At 39.8% G+C, this 19939-nt stretch overlaps 1 protein-coding gene across 2 annotated transcripts in view; it reads left to right on the top strand.

The window, feature by feature from the left end:
- LOC123975236 (metabotropic glutamate receptor 4-like) overlaps nt 1-17518 on the top strand; it is a 151621-nt gene extending 134103 nt beyond the window's left edge. For both annotated transcript variants that reach the window (XM_046056527.1, XM_046056526.1), the window contains 4 exons: nt 6121-6257; nt 7904-8839; nt 13876-14122; nt 17172-17518. In XM_046056527.1, coding sequence (XP_045912483.1) covers nt 6121-6257; nt 7904-8839; nt 13876-14122; nt 17172-17221 — 1370 coding nt within the window. In that variant the 3' untranslated portion in view covers nt 17222-17518. The remainder of the gene's footprint in view (nt 1-6120; nt 6258-7903; nt 8840-13875; nt 14123-17171) is intronic.
- The last annotated feature ends 2421 nt before the right edge of the window (nt 17519-19939 follow it).

The raw sequence follows: 19939 nt of genomic DNA, 5'->3' as shown, positions 1-19939 counted from the left end.
CAAAAGAGTGGCTGAAGAAGAAGCACATCAAGGTTCTGGAGTGGCCTAGCCAGTCTCCAGACCTGAATCCAATTGAAAATCTTTGGAGGGAGCTTAAAATTCGAGTTGCCAGGCGACAACCTCAGAACCTGAATGATTTGGAGTCTGTCTGCAGGGAGGAGTGGGCCAACATCCCTGCCGAAATGTGCACAAACCTTGTCACCAACTATAAAAACCGTTTGACATCTGTGCTGGCCAATAATGGCTTTTCTACAAAATATTAACATGCTGTTTGTCCAGGGGGTCAAATACTTGTTTTTCCTCATCAGATGGTTATCAATTTTTATAAATTCATATGATGTGATTTTCTGGAATTTTCTTTGGGATTCTGTCTTTCACTGTTAGAATGTACATATGATTAAAATTGTAGATTGTTGCATTCTTTGTAAGTGGGCAAACCTGCAAAATCAGCAAGGGGTCAAATACTTTTTTCCCCCACTGTAAGTTTATTTGTACAAAAGCAATCTTGGATGATCTTGGTATGGTGAACCTTTTACAGTATGTCCTATTTTGGGGTTCAGTGACATGCTCATGAAGAGGTTCTGTAAGTATTCAGAGGCCTTCAATTATCAGGCTACTGAATGTAAATTACTCCCAGCAAGCACAAGAGGCTGAGATCTGTAGGAGGTTGACAGTCAGCAGCAGAACAGTGTTTATCATAGTTGATGGTGCACAGGAACTGTGCTTTGTGAGATTTCCCGCCTTATCTTGTCAGCATTGAATTGCCCACACAAGAGATCTCCTGCACCGGCTGCTGAGTTTAAATTTGACAAAAATGAGAGAGTTAACACAAAGCAAAAACGTGCATCAGTAGTTTTCCAGAAGCTGTTCTGGGTAAACTTAAATTCTTTTATTTTCTTCTTTAAATTTTTTTGTTTTGCTTGCAAATATAGTGTGGCATTTTCTCTGGAGACAGAAATAGGTACGAGTTAAATACGCTTATGTACACATGTAACATGGCTTTGACCCTTGCATTCTATATGTCACTCTCTGTGAAAACATGAGCTGAGAACCTAAAATGTAATAGAGCCGATGTTTTGACTAACTTGTCTAGCCTCTGTTCAACTAGCTTCTGGAAGTTAATGCAATGCCTCAATGAGCATTTAAAAAATTAATTAAAATTAATATTTCATAGCTAAAGCTGCACATTGTTTTGTACCGTCTGTCGCACATTGGCCTGGACAAGAACAACAAGAACATTCAAATACAGAACAAAGACTAACTGGGCTACACTTAACTCTCTTCCTGTTTCAGCATGTGTATATTGTGCCTTATGATTTACATATTATGACAAAAGTTTCCTCAGATAATTTACTTTATTGGGCCATTTGGCACAGGAATAGCTTTGTTAGCTTAATTGACAGTGGCAGTGTTTTCGTATCTTCTGATATTTATCTTTCATGAAAGATGAACATTATAAAATATTCAGTAAAGAGTGTCAAAACTGATATCTAGAAGGTAGCAAGTTAGGTTTTAATTTAAAGTCTCAACACATGCATGGCTATACAATTGCAACACTATAACATAACAACTTTGAAACTCTGAAATTAATTATAGGCCTATATGTACAAGAAAAGATACATACATAAGGAGGTCATGAAATAAGCATGTTCATGAATGTAACCCTTTGCCTTGTAAAGAAATAATAAATATGCGAATAGAACGGGGTCTAACATAGGTCAACTTCAGTGGATTTAACAACTTCAGCTAATTATACGTCAGATGAGTAGAGGGTCAGAGTGTTCAAGCAATCAAGTAGAATGCAATGCGAGCAGTTAGACACAATCTTAAATCTGCTTCACCCTCAGAGATGATTATACAGTGATGGATACATTTATTTGTATGACAATTACAGAGTGGGATCTTTGGGTGAGGGGCAGCCATGCCACAGCAAGTACATGACAGGAATAATTTACAGTAAATGAGAAAAATAAGGGAACTTCGGGATGAAGAGTAAAGAGTTTAATTGCCAGCATCAGTGCCTGTACAATAGCTTGGTGGAGTACTCCACAGAACATGACAGGAAGTGGAATTATATAGGAATTACTACCCTTGATGCTTTCTGAATTAGCCCAACATTGTTATTAGAGCCACAAACCCTTGTAGGGAGGATGCTGACTTGGCTGGATACAGGTGAGACTACTGTTTGTTTCCCATTTTACTACTAACATTCAACGTTGCTTTCTTTTAACTGCTATCTAGGCTCCCTACCCTTTACCAAGTAGTTTTACTGCTTAAGCCAAACTAGTGCTGAAGGATATGCAAAAAAAAAAAAGAATCCTGCAATTTGGATATTGCACATATTGCGATTTCCAAAAAAAGCACATCTATGACTAGGGGGGAGTGTACTTTCTTCAGGGTCTCCAGGCCCATAGGTCCAGGTCCCCTATTATTCTCCTTCCCGATTCCATGTGTCACTTTTCAAGAGAACATTTTTGTTCAATGAAGGCACATGGTAGTCTACAGCCTCTAAAGGGCAACAGAGGTAGATGGGAAGAAAGGAATCATTTGTCAGGTTACTAAGTAACTCAATTGATACCATACTGGAGAAAATGTATAAATCTGTTCAAAGGAAAAGGCATGACTTGGTATTTACTTCCACAGAGGTGGTTTGGTTTAGAGATTTATGTGAGAGAGTTTTAAAGTAAGTATGGATGGATGTAATATAGTCAACATAACCTTTATTGTTGGGGATAATAAAGGTTAACTTGACACTTATGTTTGTAGTTACTTTTCATCCCTAATGGACACTGAAAGGAAACTCTGCATTGCTCAGCAGTGTTTTACTGTATGCCCCATCTTCAAAGTCAAAACATTGTTTACCTGTTCCTGAGTGTGCTTATTACTATGTAAGCAGGTCAGTCCTTATTTGTGTAAAAAAAAAAGACAAAGACATTGTTTGGAGTTGTATCCTGGAGTCACATTCGTTTAGTTTTCGACACAGATCAATTCTCCCAGCACTGGAGTAAAGCTTTAATCTGTATAAAAAATGCTGTATAGCAGGCTTGGGTTATAGAACTAAACTTCAATTCTTAATACATTCCTTTATTCACTGTGTTATGTTACTGGAAGGCTCGTCAGCACAGAAGCCTTTGGGCTTACAACAGGGATGGCTAGAAAATCAATGCTGCACATTACCGGAATACTGCTTTGCTTTTAAGAGTCTTTCGGCACAGAGGAATGCAGAATTTAAAAGGTTTGTAGGAAAACAACGGGAATGTCCACATGATCCCAGTGTATTCTGGGAATTATCTACAGACATCCATGCTGACGAAAGGAAAGACGAAACCTAAGCACTACAGATATTGGAGATGAAGTTGATACTTATTGATGCTTGGATTGTGATGCCACTGATGCTGAACGAAGCTGCTGCTGGTTATATTCAGATATAGCATACTCACTGTTACTTAATGCTGTTTTTCCAGAGGATATATTTTGTTTAGCAAAGTAACCTTGCAAGACATAAACTTGACAGTAAAGCTGTGTTAAAAGTGGCGTGATTAAAGGTTGGCTGTAACATCGGGTTTAAACAGCCAATTAAAGCTGTCTGTTTTCATGAGGTTTGATTACTAGTTTCATTTAGAGGTAATTTGAGGATGTGCACGGTCACAGAATCATATAATATATATATGGTAGAGCAATTTGCTCAGACAATTCTAACAGTAATTATGCCATGGATGTTTGGTTGCACAAGTAAGACCCACTTTTTTGCATAAGAGACAAGTCGCCTGCCTTGCCTGTCCAGGGAACTAGGAATATACCAGTAAAGCAAAGTGCGAGGGTGAGATACAGTTTGAAAGACCTACCAATTCCTGAGGTCAGTGTCATCAAAGAGGGAACGCTGAAAAGGTAATAAACACCAGCATTGGACCTTAACTCTGCCCAATTGAATGACTAATAACCTCCATTTAGAGTAGAAATAAATTGTAGTCTGCTCTGAATATCTTTTTTTATTTTAAATGATTGCTTTGCATTTATGAAGAAATTGTGGCGGTTCTGTTTTATTTAACTTGTATTGTTGGATTTGTAGCAAATATCCCCATCAAAGAAATTGAGTTCAGTAAAGCCACCTCCGCACTTCTAACATCCAACAGCAAAATCTGTATCTTGTATTATTGATAAGTTTTTAACAACATTTGTAAACACATTAGATTTCTTGTGGTTTTGGCTAATGGTTTTTAATGGAGTTGAAGCAAAGTTTTTTTTGCTTTTCAACTGCAACCGCAACATTGTGCAAATTGCTGTTTTGTTTGATTAAATGATCAATTCTTAAGAAAAGCAAGTAGAGCTTTAAATGCTTCACCTTCAATAAACCTTCAATAAACTTAAAATCATGGAATTTCAACCAGCAGACAAGTGGGAAATTTGAATTTAAGGATAACAATAAAGCTTACTTTTACAGCTGTTGTCACAACTGAAATGAGTAAACCTGAATCCTGTTTATATATGCTCATTTGTTCTTACCTGATTTCAAGTAGCGTGTCAGTAATAATACAGTGCCCTACCTGCTGCCCTGCACATATTTCCACAGTCATCTCCACCCAGTACAGTAATTCAACTTTAAAAGCATTACATATAGTCTTACACACACACACACACACACACACACACACACACACACACACACACACACACTGTTATGAACCCAGTTAAGCACATTTAGAGTTAAATTTACAGATGATTTTACCATGGCCATTTTATTTTCTATGCTTTTGGGCAGAGCTGCAGCTGACAGCAGTAGATGTTTTTATTTTTCTATACTGCACGACTCTTCATTCCTTCCTCATTCCTAAGTGTTATCTTGTGCTGTGTTTCCTCAAAATTATGACCTGCTTATTAAACAAGCAGTTTGTTAATTCTGCTGTCCGTGCGTGAAACTTCACTATTTCGCAAGTTAAGAGGTGAAACTAATCGATTAAGGCAATCAAATTAGTAGAAACATACATCCCACTCAATTCCCTGTATTGCTGAGACGGGCAAGAAAATCTTCATAATCGCACATGACTGCCTGCTGTTGTCCTAGACATGCCCTCTAGATAATGCAGCAGGATGATACTAATGCAATTAAATCCTATGGGTTTTGATCAGACTTCTGAAGCACACAAATCTGCAGGATGGAGAAAAGGAGCCTGACTCACAGGTTTCCAACTCTGACTCATAGGTTAAACCAACAATAAACAATCAATACTGTGACCTATTAAAGGAAACAAAACACTCAAATAAATAATCCCTTTTACTGTTATGACAGAGGGGAGTGTGTTCAATACTTGTGGAACATGAACAGCAATCTCCTAAATGCTGGAAAACAGAGTCAAAAGAGTATGGTGTCTGTATTTCCCTTTTCTGTTGCAGAAAAAAAATGCAGTCTTATCCCTTTGATGTAGCTTTAGAATCGAATACACACAGCATCCAAATATTGACTGTGGGCCATCCAAAACACATTTCAGTTGCAAGTTAACTAAAGGCATTTTTATTGCACGTTTCAACCCCCATTTCAACATGTTCCTGAATTGCTGAGTATTAGGGGATTGCACTAAAGGAGAGAAAGCAAATTTGGTAGGAGCATATAGACAGAGATTGGGATGCTATTAATGGTCCTTTCCTCTGAGATGCTCTGTAGTGGGCTATCATCACTAAATCTGTGAATCCTCGTTCCCTGACACCACAATTTTATAACAAGTTGTGAAGCTGGCACGGGAACAGGCAGAAAAGGGAAGCAGAGGGATGAGGGAGACCTCAAAGTGGTAATCAAAATCAGTGCTGTCATTCGTTAGCTCTGTGAGTGGGGACCTTGTGGATAACAAGCAATGGGGCAATAAGCAGAATGAAGGAGTGTGAAATGATATGGGAACATGAACAGACAGCAGCCCTGGCCCGCCTCAAAGGACCAGGACAACATGGCTGTCAACATCTATTTTGCTCCAGTCATTAACACTATAACAGCATTGGCTTGAAGTCCCATTGCAGCCTCATTTTATCTCAGAGCATTATGAGTTTGCACTGTACCTAACACTAGAGTTCAGCTTTAAGTTACAATCATCCCTTTAAAACAACAATAATAATTTATTTTTTCATCCTCAGGAATTGCTGGCACCCCGGTGGTCTTCAATGTAAATGGAGATGCCCCTGGTCGCTATGAAATCTACCAATACCAGATCACAAATAACACGCCAGAATACAAGATCATTGGTCACTGGACGGATCAGCTCCATTTGGACGTACGCATATTTGAATTAGTACATATATATCTGGAAGATTGTAGACTTGAGTTTTCCAAAAAAAAAAAAAAAGAAAAAAAAAAAAATCAGATTTTTGTGCTTGTCATGATCACATCAGACATGAACAATCAGCCAAAATGATTAAAGAGACATCCCATTTATGGTTATTCAGCATTTCATGGCCAATGCAATTAATTTAGTCTTAGACAAGAAAATGCAAAAAGCACGTGACAATAAAACTGCAGACTGTAGCTTCAACAAGTAGAATGATGGGTGTTGTGACCACAAGTCCCATAGAAAATAACTAGAAGAATTAATTGTTAAATGAAATGCATCCTTCAAGTAGGACTCGAGTCAACATGATCTCAAAACATTCTTTCTCATTTGAGTTCATTTTATGTGAAATTTACAGTATCTCTAATAAAGCCATACGTAGTAGAGCCATGACTTATCACTCTTGTCAAAGATGATACTGAACACATCTTGCTTATGTCGAGTTTTAAAGGGCAACAGTTAATGGAATTATATTAGTAATAAATCATCTTCCTGGTTGGCGTTAAAATTTATCAACAGACGCAAATGCTTCAGGCTAACACTAACTGTATTGTACAGTATTATTATAATATTTCCGCTCACAATGATGCTCATATGAGTCGACAACTGAGTATAGAGAGAAAGGCATCTTTTTGCATTAACCTTATCGCCATCATTACATGATACAGTAAGACACCTGTTTCCTCTTTAACATATGCATGAAGCACATAATCTGTAGTTTTGCATATGTTAACATCGCAATTGCATTGTTCCTCACACATCTTGGCCTTTACAACTATGTGTATGCATCATTCTTGTTGTCATGCATCATTTATGTATATTATATATGAGCCCCCAGGCATTTTCATTTTGTTGACGCACATACTGTAGGTATGGTTTAGGATTATTGTAGACATCAAGGTCCTGAGTTATTGCTGCACGCAGATACTTATCAGCATCCAAGGAAAATCAGGAATGTCATATGGAGATTTTTATAGACACAAAATTAATCATCTAAACCATCCAAATGCTTATTGGAATAATAGATATAATTGAATATTACCTATCCCTTTACGTACCTTATTTTACTTAATAAAGCCTCTTAAGCAAACTGCATTGCAATAAAAATAAACAACATCAGTGCAACAGCACAGGCACATGATACCACACTGTGTTGAGACTGCAGTACCGTGTAGCTTGGCTCTATTTACTTATCTTTCCTACTGTAAGTGCAACCTTCCTTGGAAGTAATTAAACAGCAAATTTGTTTCCCGTTGAGTTATAACTAGATGAGTTTACACAATGATGTCTTGATAAGACTGCAGCTTTCACGTAGTGAATATTCCATTTTCAGTTTGCTCATTCTTTCATGCATGTGTGTGTGTGTGTATGTGTGTAAACTAATCTACCAAGTGTTAACCGAATTGTGTCCTCATGCATTATATACCACATTGTTTAATATGTAACTAGTGAAACAATATGCTGTAAATTATCAATGTTTGCGCAGTATTTGTTTTCCTCATTAGAGTTTTATTTATGTGAGTATGTGAGTAAAACAGTGTTAGTTGGTAGTGAGGTGAAACTGGCCATTTGTGCAAATCTTTTCCCTTCAGATCAATGACATGCAGTGGCCTGGTGGAACACAAGAAGTACCCTCCTCCATATGCAGCCAACCCTGCCGTCTTGGGCAGCGCAAGAAGATAGTGAAGGGAATTCCATGTTGTTGGCACTGCGAGAATTGCGATGGTTACCAGTATCAGGCAGACACTTACACCTGCAAGATGTGCCGCTTTGATTTGCGGCCCAATGAGAACCACACTGGCTGTGATCCCATTCCCATTGTCAAGCTGGAGTGGAGCTCCCCATGGGCAGTCATCCCTGTCCTCATTGCTGTCCTGGGCATCATGGCCACTCTGTTTGTGGTTGTCAGCTTTATACGCTACAATGACACACCCATTGTTAAGGCATCAGGTCGAGAACTGAGCTATGTGCTGCTGACAGGTATCTTTCTTTGCTACGCTACAACATTCCTCATGATCTCTACTCCTGATGTGGTTATCTGCTCCCTGCGAAGGATTTTCCTGGGTCTGGGTATGAGCATAAGCTACGCAGCACTGCTTACCAAGACAAATCGGATCTACAGGATTTTTGAGCAGGGCAAGATGTCGGTCAGTGCCCCTCGGTTCATCTCCCCAGCCTCTCAGTTAGTTATCACATTCAGCCTGATCTCACTACAGCTCCTTGGAGTGTGCATCTGGTTTGGTGTTGACCCGTCGCAAGCCATCATCGACTATGAGGACCAGCGCACAGCCAATCCTAAAATGGCCCGTGGTGTGCTGAAATGTGATATATCAGACCTGTCCCTTATCTGTCTGCTGGGTTACAGCATGCTGCTGATGGTCACCTGCACAGTTTATGCCATCAAGACCAGAGGGGTTCCCGAGACATTCAACGAGGCCAAGCCCATCGGCTTTACCATGTACACCACCTGCATTGTATGGCTTGCCTTCATCCCCATCTTCTTTGGGACATCACAATCAGCAGAAAAGGTAACTATTCCATTTAAAATGTAGTGGAAGTCTAAAATAACGAACTTTTGCCCCATTTTTACGATTATTTGTTTTAGATATGTGCATAAATGCCAATGTGGTCACTAAGCTTCACCAATTGCACTACAAAGAGCACCATGGCAGCAAGTCAATTAAATTATCTCGCGCCTGTTGAATTCAGTTTTCCATTTGGGGTTCTTTTACAGTTCATGTGCACCACATTGTGAAGAAAATGGCGACTCAAATTATGCTTGTTGTATAGAATCAACCTCTTGTGTTTGTGGATGCTGCCACTATTCATCCTGAGATGATGAGCTTTGCAGTCCACTGTGGGGATTACAAGGCTTTTAGAGCCAACTTGTGAGAACAATTGATTCACCTCAAGCTTGCTTGGATATGTTTTCTTCAATTGTGTTGCTGTGTGTGTTTGATTCAGCCTCACTGGGTGGGAATACAGAGTAGTCAATCACTGCACATTCATGCACACAGAAATAGATAAACGCGGGTTTGTGAAGTAGCAGAAAATTACTGTGGCTGTTGATGTTTCTTGTCAGTTGAAAGTGAATTCCAAATTACCTCTACCCTACAAGTGCTAATTTTGAGGTTGTTCAACAGAGATGTACATTAAAAAGCGAGAGTGGAAATCAGTATGGGAATGCTATGGTGCTGCACATAAAGTTAATAGCAGCCCTTAGATTACAGACAGCATAATAGTGTGTTAAAAGGCAGGGTAATGGATGGAGTATGTATGGACATACTAGCAAAGTGATAGAGGAAAATGCCTTAACACCTATTAAAACATAAACAGTGTTATTTGGACAAAGTGTCCTTTAATGGAGGGACACACTCTTTACATCTTTGCGTCAGTCCTGCTCCCTACTCTGCCTCTGATTGTCTAACCCTAACCCCTAAACTAAAACAACCTAACAGAGGCTAGCCCAACTCGATGTCTTATGTGCTTTATTGCTGGTGGAGTGTAGAATGTGTTGGCAGCACATCAAAGGTAGAAAAGAATATTCTGCGATGGTTTGTCATAGGGCATAAGGATACTCAATTTAAGATTAACGTGTAAAATTTACAAGCATGTAAACACAGCCAGTGATGAAGCAGGCAGAAAAACACAAATCATTTGTATCTCCATCACTGAGGCGCAGGTAGATAAACTGAGAAGAGAAATCATTCTCTGTCCAACAGGGTTTCAATCCAATCCCAACACAAATCAAAGAAGTTACCACAAACAATGTAGGTCATATTAATTTACACTAGGGCTGGGTGATATGGCCAAAAAGTCATATCCCAGTACTGTTAGGCAGAATTCCGGTATAAAATATATATCGGTATTTTCTGCTAAGCGGGCTGGGGAGTGGGGGGCGGTTTTAGCGGGCATGTTTTTACTATTTTTAGTAAGTTAGCTTGTTTCTTATTTCACCGTTTAAATTATACTTTATTCTCCATCTTAAGTATCACTCACTTATTGAAATCGCCTCCTTCAGTTCTCTTCACACTCACAGACCCAATGTTTCCGCTGCAAACACGTCAGCGTTCCCCGCTTCTTATGCCGTTTTTCCATTACCAGTACCAGCTCAACTCGTCTCGCCTCGGTTTGGCCGTCCTCCGTTTTCTATTGCAGATTGTACCCAGAGATAGCACCCCTCAATCTAGCTGGTCATCATAGCGACACCACACACAACTGCCGCAACGTAATATTCAATGCGATACACACACCGGCGACGCACACACAGCTCAGAATGTAAAGACAGATAAGACGGAGATGATACGAAAAAAAGTAGCCTGGTAGGAGGTACAAGTACAACTTTTACACAATGGAAAACCAAAAGAAGGCGAGGCGAGTCGAGCTGCTACCGTGCAGTGGAAAAGGGGCTTTACCGTCTCTCTCCCTGTATGTCCGCTTCGGTGCCTTTCTCCATCGGTAGTATGCTAGGCTGTTTAAAGTCATTGAAATGAACTTGTCTTCTGGACTTTTCCTCCGGTGATTCCCTTCACAGCAGCAGCTGAGCTGAATGTTGAGGAGGCGTGTTGACGACGGAGCCTATCAAAACAAAACCACCGTGGTAGCTACCGAATAACATCTGACTGGGGTGTTCACTGTCGCTTTACCTGGTCCGTTCTTGTAAAATATCCACAGTGTTGCAACTTGTAACGTAATCACTGTGTTTCTCTGATAAAAGCTACAATGTGTCGCCTAACCTGAGTAGACCGCCGAAGTAAAGTGTATGTGCGGGGAACACTGAATGAACCATGCTTTTGTTTTTTTATTCTTTTTTTTTTTTACAAGCCAGGTCTTTAACAGTGTCGACCAGCACTGTGTCTCCCTCCATGTTGTTAGAGATTTTGTGAGTAGATGGCTGCGTGCAGACGCAGAGGGAGGGGTGGGGCTGCGCGGTGAGGGAGAGAGAGAGGAGCAAACGCTGGCAGAAGAGCATATTGATTAACTCAACATCAAACTATAATCGGTATAAACGGTATTGTCTAATTTCATATCTCTTTTGAAATTATATTATGGGTATACATTATATACCGATATACCACCCAGCCCTAATTTACACCATGAAATTAAAGCATATTATTCTACAATATTCTATGACATTCATTTAATTTCGTCTATATTCAGAAAACCCTAAGCCAAAATATTTGGGTACATGGACTTTGAGGAGCAGTGGAAGTGTGTTCGTCTTCACATGCTTTGCGTATAGGTAGAGACAGGTCTGGCAGCTGTCGGGACAAGGGATTTGATGCCTAATGACAAAAAGGAGCAATCCTGCTTCAAATAAACTTCATAATGGCTCAGCCCGCTGAGGTTTCTGTCCCCTGCCCTGTTCCCTTGCTGTGCCGATGGAGCAGATTGGCAATCATATCGGCGTGTCAGGGAGAATTTATGTCACCAGGGCCGATGGAGGTGGACAAGGGTCTTGGCTCCCCTCACAGAGTGACTCCTCTCTGTACTCCAGAGGGGTAGCAATATTATTCCAAACTCACCCCGGGCCACGTGTAATCTTCTCAGGAGATTACAAAACTCCCCCTCTATCACCAAGAAATGCTCATGTGCTGTTTGCACTATGATGGAATACAATGCCCTATCACTTCCATTTTGCACACACAGCTCTTTTTCCTCAACTGACATGGCTTTAAAGGGCTTAATTTGTGCAACGCTTTGGTTTTTATTATATCAACATATATCAGTCCCTGTATGATAGGTCATGCTATTTATTTTATTTTAAAATACTGTCCTACCCGTGGGAAGCGCGGTGGTGCAGCAAGAAGGTTGTGGGTTCAAACCCCGGTTGCCCCGGCCTTTCTGTGTTTGCATGTTCTCCCAGTGTCCGCGTGGATTCTCTCCGGGTGCTCAGGCTTCCTCCAATCCAAAGACATGCAGGCTAGGTTAATTGGTGTCTCTACAATTGTCCTTAGGTGTCCTTAGGTCTGAGTGGTTGTTTGTCTACGTGTGGCCCTGCAATGGACTGGCGACCTGTCCAGGGTGTACTCTGCCTTTCGCCCAATGTCAGCTGGGATCCCCGTAGGATAAGCAGTTGACGATGAATGGATGTCCTATCCGTAGCATGCATACACAAACACTCAGTCAGCTAAGAGAATGCTACCCAAATGCCCTGCTGAAAGCCATATATACTGTATTTTATGATGTAGGCTAATTTGAAATATAATACAGTACCTCCTATCTGGTCAGATTAATATATAAAGGTTTATAAACAATCCGTAAGCATCTTGAAATGAGAAGCTAAATGTTGCATAAACTCACATACAAACAACATGTCTCTAAACCCCATGTTGGGAAACATAATTTTCTAACTGTTGACATGCTGTTGGGTCGGGGCCCTGTGGGCTTTACCCATGCCAAAAGACTCAGTCATTTGTGATGTCTGCAAATGTAATGTCAGACAAAACCTCAGGCAAATCTCTTTTGAAGGATGTCTGCCAGCTGTGTTTCCACTGTATACTCTTTGCCTTGTGTTCATCAACTTCAGAGGACCTCAGCAATTTTCATCCAAGGGGCATAGTCAAAGGTTCCCTTCTTACTGTTTTCTAATGAATGTTTTTGACACTGTAGTAATATGAAAAGATGGAGTAGGATCACTGTGAAACAAGTCTTCAAATTCAAATTCATTACTTTCATGATATTTTTATTATGTTTATGGAAGCACACTTTCAAAATTGAGTGAATCACGTTTTCTGTGTTTAGTCTGTACACCTTGCATGTAAGGCAATTTCATAACGCATATGTCAATATCAAATATGATCTATCTATTATATGTCTTATAGCCTCTGTACTGACTCACCACATTTCCTACATTAACAAATCAGATTGTGACAATGCTCTGGGATGATTATCATAAATGAAAAATCACTTGCAGGCACTTTTAATATGCTGTAGGATGTTTCTTTCTGCTCCACAGTTGTTGCCTGTAGCTAAGTATCTGCTACCCAGCTGTGAGTTGCAGCTGTCGCTGGCTTCAGAAAGCACACAATCCTTATGCTGTTGTCTAAAACCTCAGGGTAAAAACATCTATATGCAGACTACATAGACACACATAATGGGGGCCCTTCTACTAGATGTAGCATAAATTAAAAAAAACATAGCAATGACAGCAGAGCTCAGGAGTGTGAACCCCGCACATGGAAATACAAGAGTAGGAATAAAGGGTAATGTATGCCATCACCATGTCTTATGTAATGATTGTGTGATTCTGTGTGATGTGCAAAGATCTTCTAAATAGAAGCTAGGATTTCTACTTACTTGAGTAATACAGTGTCTGTCCTACATGCAAGATTTTAAAAGCCTCAGTCTATTGAAAGCAATACATACTTGACAATCACATGCTCCAGAAAATATTATTGCAGCTTTGTTAGATTCAAATTCAAACTGTCCCAGCTCTAAGTGGCACAAGCTTATTGTGTGCTCAGCTTTACCTGAGATTCAAAAACTAGAACGTCACTGTCCCCATCAGTCACTGTCGCCTCAACAAATGATTCTGTTTGTTTGTGTCCCTTCATTAACACAGATGTATATCCAGACCACAACTCTGACCATCTCGGTAAGCCTCAGTGCGTCAGTCTCTCTGGGAATGCTCTACATGCCTAAGGTCTACGTGGTTCTCTTCCATCCAGAGCAGAACGTACCCAAGCGCAAGCGCAGCCTGAAAGCTGTGGTCACTGCAGCCACCATGTCCAACAAGTTCAACCCCAAAGGTAGCCTGAGGCCCAATGGAGAGGCCAAGTCTGAACTCTGTGAAAGTCTTGAAACACAAGGTTGGTATCACATCTGATGGGGCATTAAAGAGAAAGTAAAGAATAAAATGTGTTCCACTGGACCTCAACCAGGAGTTTATTTTAGGCTGATGCATTGAGCTGTTTATGTGTAAAATAATAGCAGTTATAGAATACACATGTGTACCTGAAAATAATGAACTCTTTTTATGTGAACATAATTGAGGTCAGTGTTATTTTACACTTCAGCAGTTTAGGAAATTAGCAAGCCTTAGATGAGCAGACAAGAAATGAGGGTGCCATTTAAGTGCCAACTACAGTGGTGTTATACTATGGCTTTCTGAACATGGACAGAACTGTGTGAATAATTAGAAGACTGATTTCAGCTTAGCCTCTAGCTAGCATAGGATTGGGGCTATCCCAGTTCCCCATAATTCAACGATTTAATTGATTAATGGAAGATAAAACTAATGATTATAGCCTACAGTTTATTAATATAATATACACAGTATATATTCCACATATGCTGTATAGAAATATCAAATGTGAAATGTAAAAATGTGTTTGAAAAAGGAATGCAGTAACTTTCCTTTTTCCACCAGGGTAATCCAGCATTTTCAATACATGGAACAGAAAAATAGTTCCATTTTCACTAACTCTCACCACACTGGATTTGCGAATCAGGAGGTGTGACAGGGAGCCCACACTATCCTGATTTTGAAAGGGGACAAAGGAGACGGGTAGCTCAGTGTTGTAAAAGGGGATATTTCAATCACCAAGATAAAGTGTATGAGTAGGCAGTCCCTGTGTGGGGGGAGGCTTAAATCCAATCAAGCAGCCCAACATGTTCTGCTTACTGAAAGTCCTGATTTTATACTCTGACAAGCTGAACAGTATAGAATGATGTGTATTAGGACTAAAAAGCCTGTGCCCACACTTATATGCATGCCTTTTTTCGACCTCAAAAATGGAGTGGTTATCTCTTATCCTATTGTAGAGCCCATTTATAGGTGCTGATTGTCACCCTCTGCTTTAAACTGTGAATCTAACAACTGCTCTTTGTGCTTATGTGTCAGACTGTGTTGAGGGAGGGGAGCCTTGTGAGGGACTTTAGACTCTCAGGTAACCTGATTAGACAATGACTTTGCCCTTTTATCATCTGTGACCTTTTTTTCCTGTTAATTTCTGCTAATGTTCACCACAACACCTGTGCCTGCCTATACTATGCACAAAGCATCCCGGCTGCCCCTGACTAAAATACAGCACCCTGAATGACACAAGGCAGTAATCACGCCCTCATTAATCCACCCTTGACCAACAGACATTAACTTGGATAGACAATGGTGTGTGGTGCTGTAAAATGGCCAATCAGCATGGTAAAGCCCGTTAATGTGGGAAGATGACACCACTCTGCCTGAGTGCAGCAGACAAGCGATAGCCATGTGTCCCCTGTCATTTGTTTCCCTGTTGACAAAAGAAGGAATTTGTGGTAATGGGACAACAACAACAATAAGAGTGAACAGGAAAAGACAGATGGGTCTGCCAGCTCCAATTCTTTCTGGACCATCTATTCTTTATCTTGGCCTAGCAGCACATAAATATTCAAATAAGGTTCATTTATCAATGCTTCTCTTGGAAGAGATGCTCTGGATGAAATGGCTAGAATACCGCCCCCATTCACACACCCAACATTGCACTGACAAATATACAGAAATGTTTACCATTACACATCTCTCCTCTACAGCACCTTTGCTCCGACTATGTCTTCTGATTGGATTCATTCCTTCTGACATATTCAATCAGCCAAGGCTGCTGTGGGCAGATTGGCAGATTGGTAGTGTGATTACCACCAGCAAGCATGCTCCCTGAGGGCCGTTAGATTTTGTTAAAAATGACCCACACAAACACGATGACACTTGCACACAGACATATGCATAGAAGCCTGACTGCATACACACACACGGGTACTGTATGGTATGACAGTCATGTTTGAACCTCCAGTCATCTGTCCTATGTGTTTTATTCACAGCTGATATAAAATTCCATGAAACATGAAAAGAATGTTAAAGAATAATGAGCACGGTTATCAAACATTGATGACAACACCAGTGCCAAGTCAGATCACATATTATCATAATAGCCTTTTACATCTGATGTGCTTTACAATTCAAAATGTTAATACACTGACGGACTGCTGCATGCTTTGCTTGGTGCACAGTGAAATCTCAGGTCTTCGCATGTAGTAGAAGACTTGCAGTTGAATGGTTACTATTGCATTTCATACCACTGTTGAGATCTGCTTGGCACCTCTATATTATGCATTTATTGATACAATTTAATGATTAGCTGTGAGGAAAACACTCTGACAGAGTTTCCCCTGATTTCATTAATGCCACTTTAATAGCAGGCACTTACATTGATATGACCACTGCCACAGCCTATAAGTCTGATTGCATCTGCATCACTGTCTTGACAAATAATTCATAGGTGATATGTTGTTAAAATGTCTGCAATGCTACATGTGCTATAACAATCAATGATTAACTTGCAACAATCAGCAGTAGTCCCCCCCCAATGCTATGAAGTTGTGTAAAATCAGCTTTTAGAGCAGAAACAATGACTTAATCAATTAGCTGATCAGCAGAAAATGTATCAGTAACTACTTTGATAATGGTAATCCTTTTTCAAGCAAAAATCCCAATTATTCTCTGATACCAGCAGCTGGACTTCTCTGTTTTATATCACTGTAGATTGAATGTCTTGCACTTTCGAAATCTGATCATTTTTTTCTTAACTTTTTTTTGACATTTCAGAGGCTTAACAATTAATTGATTAATCAAGAACATGTTTAATTTGAATACCTGCAAATGACACACAATTAAATTTAAATGCAATACAATTATAGAGAAGACGACATTCCTGTTATGATTGGTTCCACCTGCACTAGTCTAATGAAGTCATCCATAAATAGAAGTTCCCATCAATCTGGATTCCAACATGTGCTCTGAAAGATTACAGTTTCACACCTATTTAAATCTCAACCAACATGTTTTTAACCCTTCCCTTCTTTCTCCTACACCTTCCGTTACAGTGCTGGCCTCCAAGCAGACATACATAAGCTACAGTAACCATGCCATCTAACCGTGGAAGCGGAGCGAGGGCCTGCCTGAGGAGAAATCACCTGATTCTGGGGAAATACTGGAGGAATTCCAAGCTGCTACAGCAGAGAGGACTGGGGTGGAAAGATGGGAATTTGTCACTCCATATATAAAAAGGATGTCATATTTTTCTAGAGAATCAGGTAAAGGCTTGAATGCCAAATTTATGAAAAATTATTAGGTTAGCAGGAAGGAGATGGGAGATTTTCCTCTTCCCACCCTTTCTAAGACAAGTGAGCGTTGAGTAGCGACGTCTCCAGATGCAGGCTGAGTGAACAACCTGGAGATTACAGTATGTTTTCCTTCTGAAGTGTATAGCACACAGTTTCAGTCCTCTCTGAGGCTGAATCGTTTGTCTCATTTCAACAAAAACAGGGGGGAAAGTGTTCTGCTTTTGCTCACGTCAAATGCAGTTGACAAGTATAAAAATAGTCATTATTTTTGGTTACTGGTAATATTGGGGTTGAAAGCTGCAGTACTCTTCAAACTGTACATGCCTTACTACAGTACATTCAGTATTCTTACATAAACTAACAAATCTGAAATACCGGAAAATAAAGCAGCGGGTCATCCCAGGTTTTTTTTATAAATGTTTCATGATAATGATGCCATCATCTTGGCAAACCTAGTGTACAGTCCCAGAGCATGCTTGTGGGAGCATCACGTGTACTGTGCTGTGTCGTCAACGTCTATGGAATGCAACATTTGTCATGGTTGTCATTCACAGTGGAGATGTCATTTTGGACCATTACCCGCTGGGTTACCCTCTGCTAAATAAAGAGCAATTTCAAACACAAAAGGAGCAAATCTAAAAACAAATTGCCATGGAATACCTTTATAGTTTACACCACACTCCATAAATGTCAGCCAGGACTTAAGAGACTTGTCGATGCAACATCCCAGATATATTGGCTCTTATTTATCATGCGCTTGTTGACACCTTAGCAAAATTACAGTAGTTGGATGATTGGGAGAAATTCAAGTTGCCCCATTTTTTAAACTTCCATCTCAGCCAACATTAAAAGGTACTATTCTTGACGTAATATTAACACAATAGCAGTGGATTTCCCTCCAGTAAGTTACACTGTCTACTGTTATTTCTAGGGATGGGGATCGAGACCCGGTTCCAAAATTTCTCAAAACCCGAAAATCAATAAGGTTCTAGCTTATCGATACTGCTTTCAAGACTTGCGGGTCCTATGATGTAATGTTATGTCTTGAGCGTCAAATCTGATTTAATCTGAAATGCAATGGATAAGAAAATAATCAGGCTGCAGTCTCTGCCTGCTCTCTGTCGGCTCCCACACACACACACACACACACACACACACAGGGCAGCAGCAGAGCAAGAGACTACGCCGTCACGGTGGAATAAGGTGAGGGTTAAGTTAGCTCCAAACTACTGTAACGTTAGTTGATGACAGCTACGCTCGTTACTGTAAGTACGTGCAATAAAACCGTCACAAGTAAAAAGACAATACTTTATCAATACACCTGTCTGTAAGGTAACGTTAAACATGTAGAAATGGTTAATTTAATCATCTGTCCTCAGTATCTCATCCTGTATGTCTTATACAAGCACAGCTACCGCTAGCTTGGCATTAGCCAAACGTTAAAAACAAGCTAAATAGAAAGCTGTCTGGAGCATAGACTGGTCTGTAGTCTTAAAAACTCAGCTGCTGGCTCAGCCGCTCCTCCTCCTACCTGGTAACGTTACCTGCACCCAGCGAGAGAAGGAGGGACTGATACAGATGTTATTCTTTCTAAACGTCACTCACTACTTGTGATGTCAGATAAAGTTATTGAGTTACTTTGCTGTTGTAAACATTAATGTTGCTGCTCTAGAAACAACATTTAGCTGGATTTAAAATATTAAATTAAAAACAACCAGTTAGTTAACATGTACAACTCAATATATGTGATATGTCATCTCAATATAAAAAATTTTTGTACATTGAATATTTTCCTCATACCATGCAGGCCTACCTCATGCCCGTTGGGTCTGGTATTGATAATGGTATCGATAAAGAATCGGATCGTTAAGCAGTCTCAATAAGGGTATCAATATCAATAAAAATTAACGATCCCCATCCCTAGTTATTTCCATATTATCTTGTGTTTTATATATTTGTGTTTAGAAATACAAATATATATATTTTTCTGGTTTGGATCATGTATTTAGGAGCTATAGTAGAAATGATTAATGACAGTTTTCAAGTTCAAAGATAATTAGGTGGATGAAATGCATAACATTTCCTAAGAGGAGTGTTTTACCTTTCAACATGCTTGGTATGATCTTTTTATTGCTGGCACTATGTTATGTTCCATTTAAACACTTTATTTTGACATATAAATCAATGAAATAGTCACTTAATTTAGCCAAAGAGGACTTTGTTACAGTAAACCTGCATTAAGTGTGGATCCCAATGAGAATTAACACTTGAGTCTCCAGCTCTGTGCAGCATTTAGCTTAATTAAGTGCAGATCTTTTGGCTAACACACAGACTCTATAGTTAAGTTAAGGCTCTTACAAACCTGCATATAAAAGTATAGACACTCATTTCCAGAAAACACACTCAGACACAATGATAGCACTCTTCCCGTCATGAAACAGCAAAGAAATGAAAGTATAGCAACCATTTTAGCTAAGAAAATGTAGAGAGAGAAGTGACTGGAAATGAAAGTTTAGCATCTAGTGACC

Source organism: Micropterus dolomieu, linkage group LG08 (assembly GCF_021292245.1).
Source record: "Micropterus dolomieu isolate WLL.071019.BEF.003 ecotype Adirondacks linkage group LG08, ASM2129224v1, whole genome shotgun sequence".
Taxonomy (NCBI): domain Eukaryota; kingdom Metazoa; phylum Chordata; class Actinopteri; order Centrarchiformes; family Centrarchidae; genus Micropterus; species Micropterus dolomieu.
The sequence above is the reverse complement of the archived record's forward strand: the minus strand, read 5'-3'. Positions and strand labels throughout refer to the sequence as shown.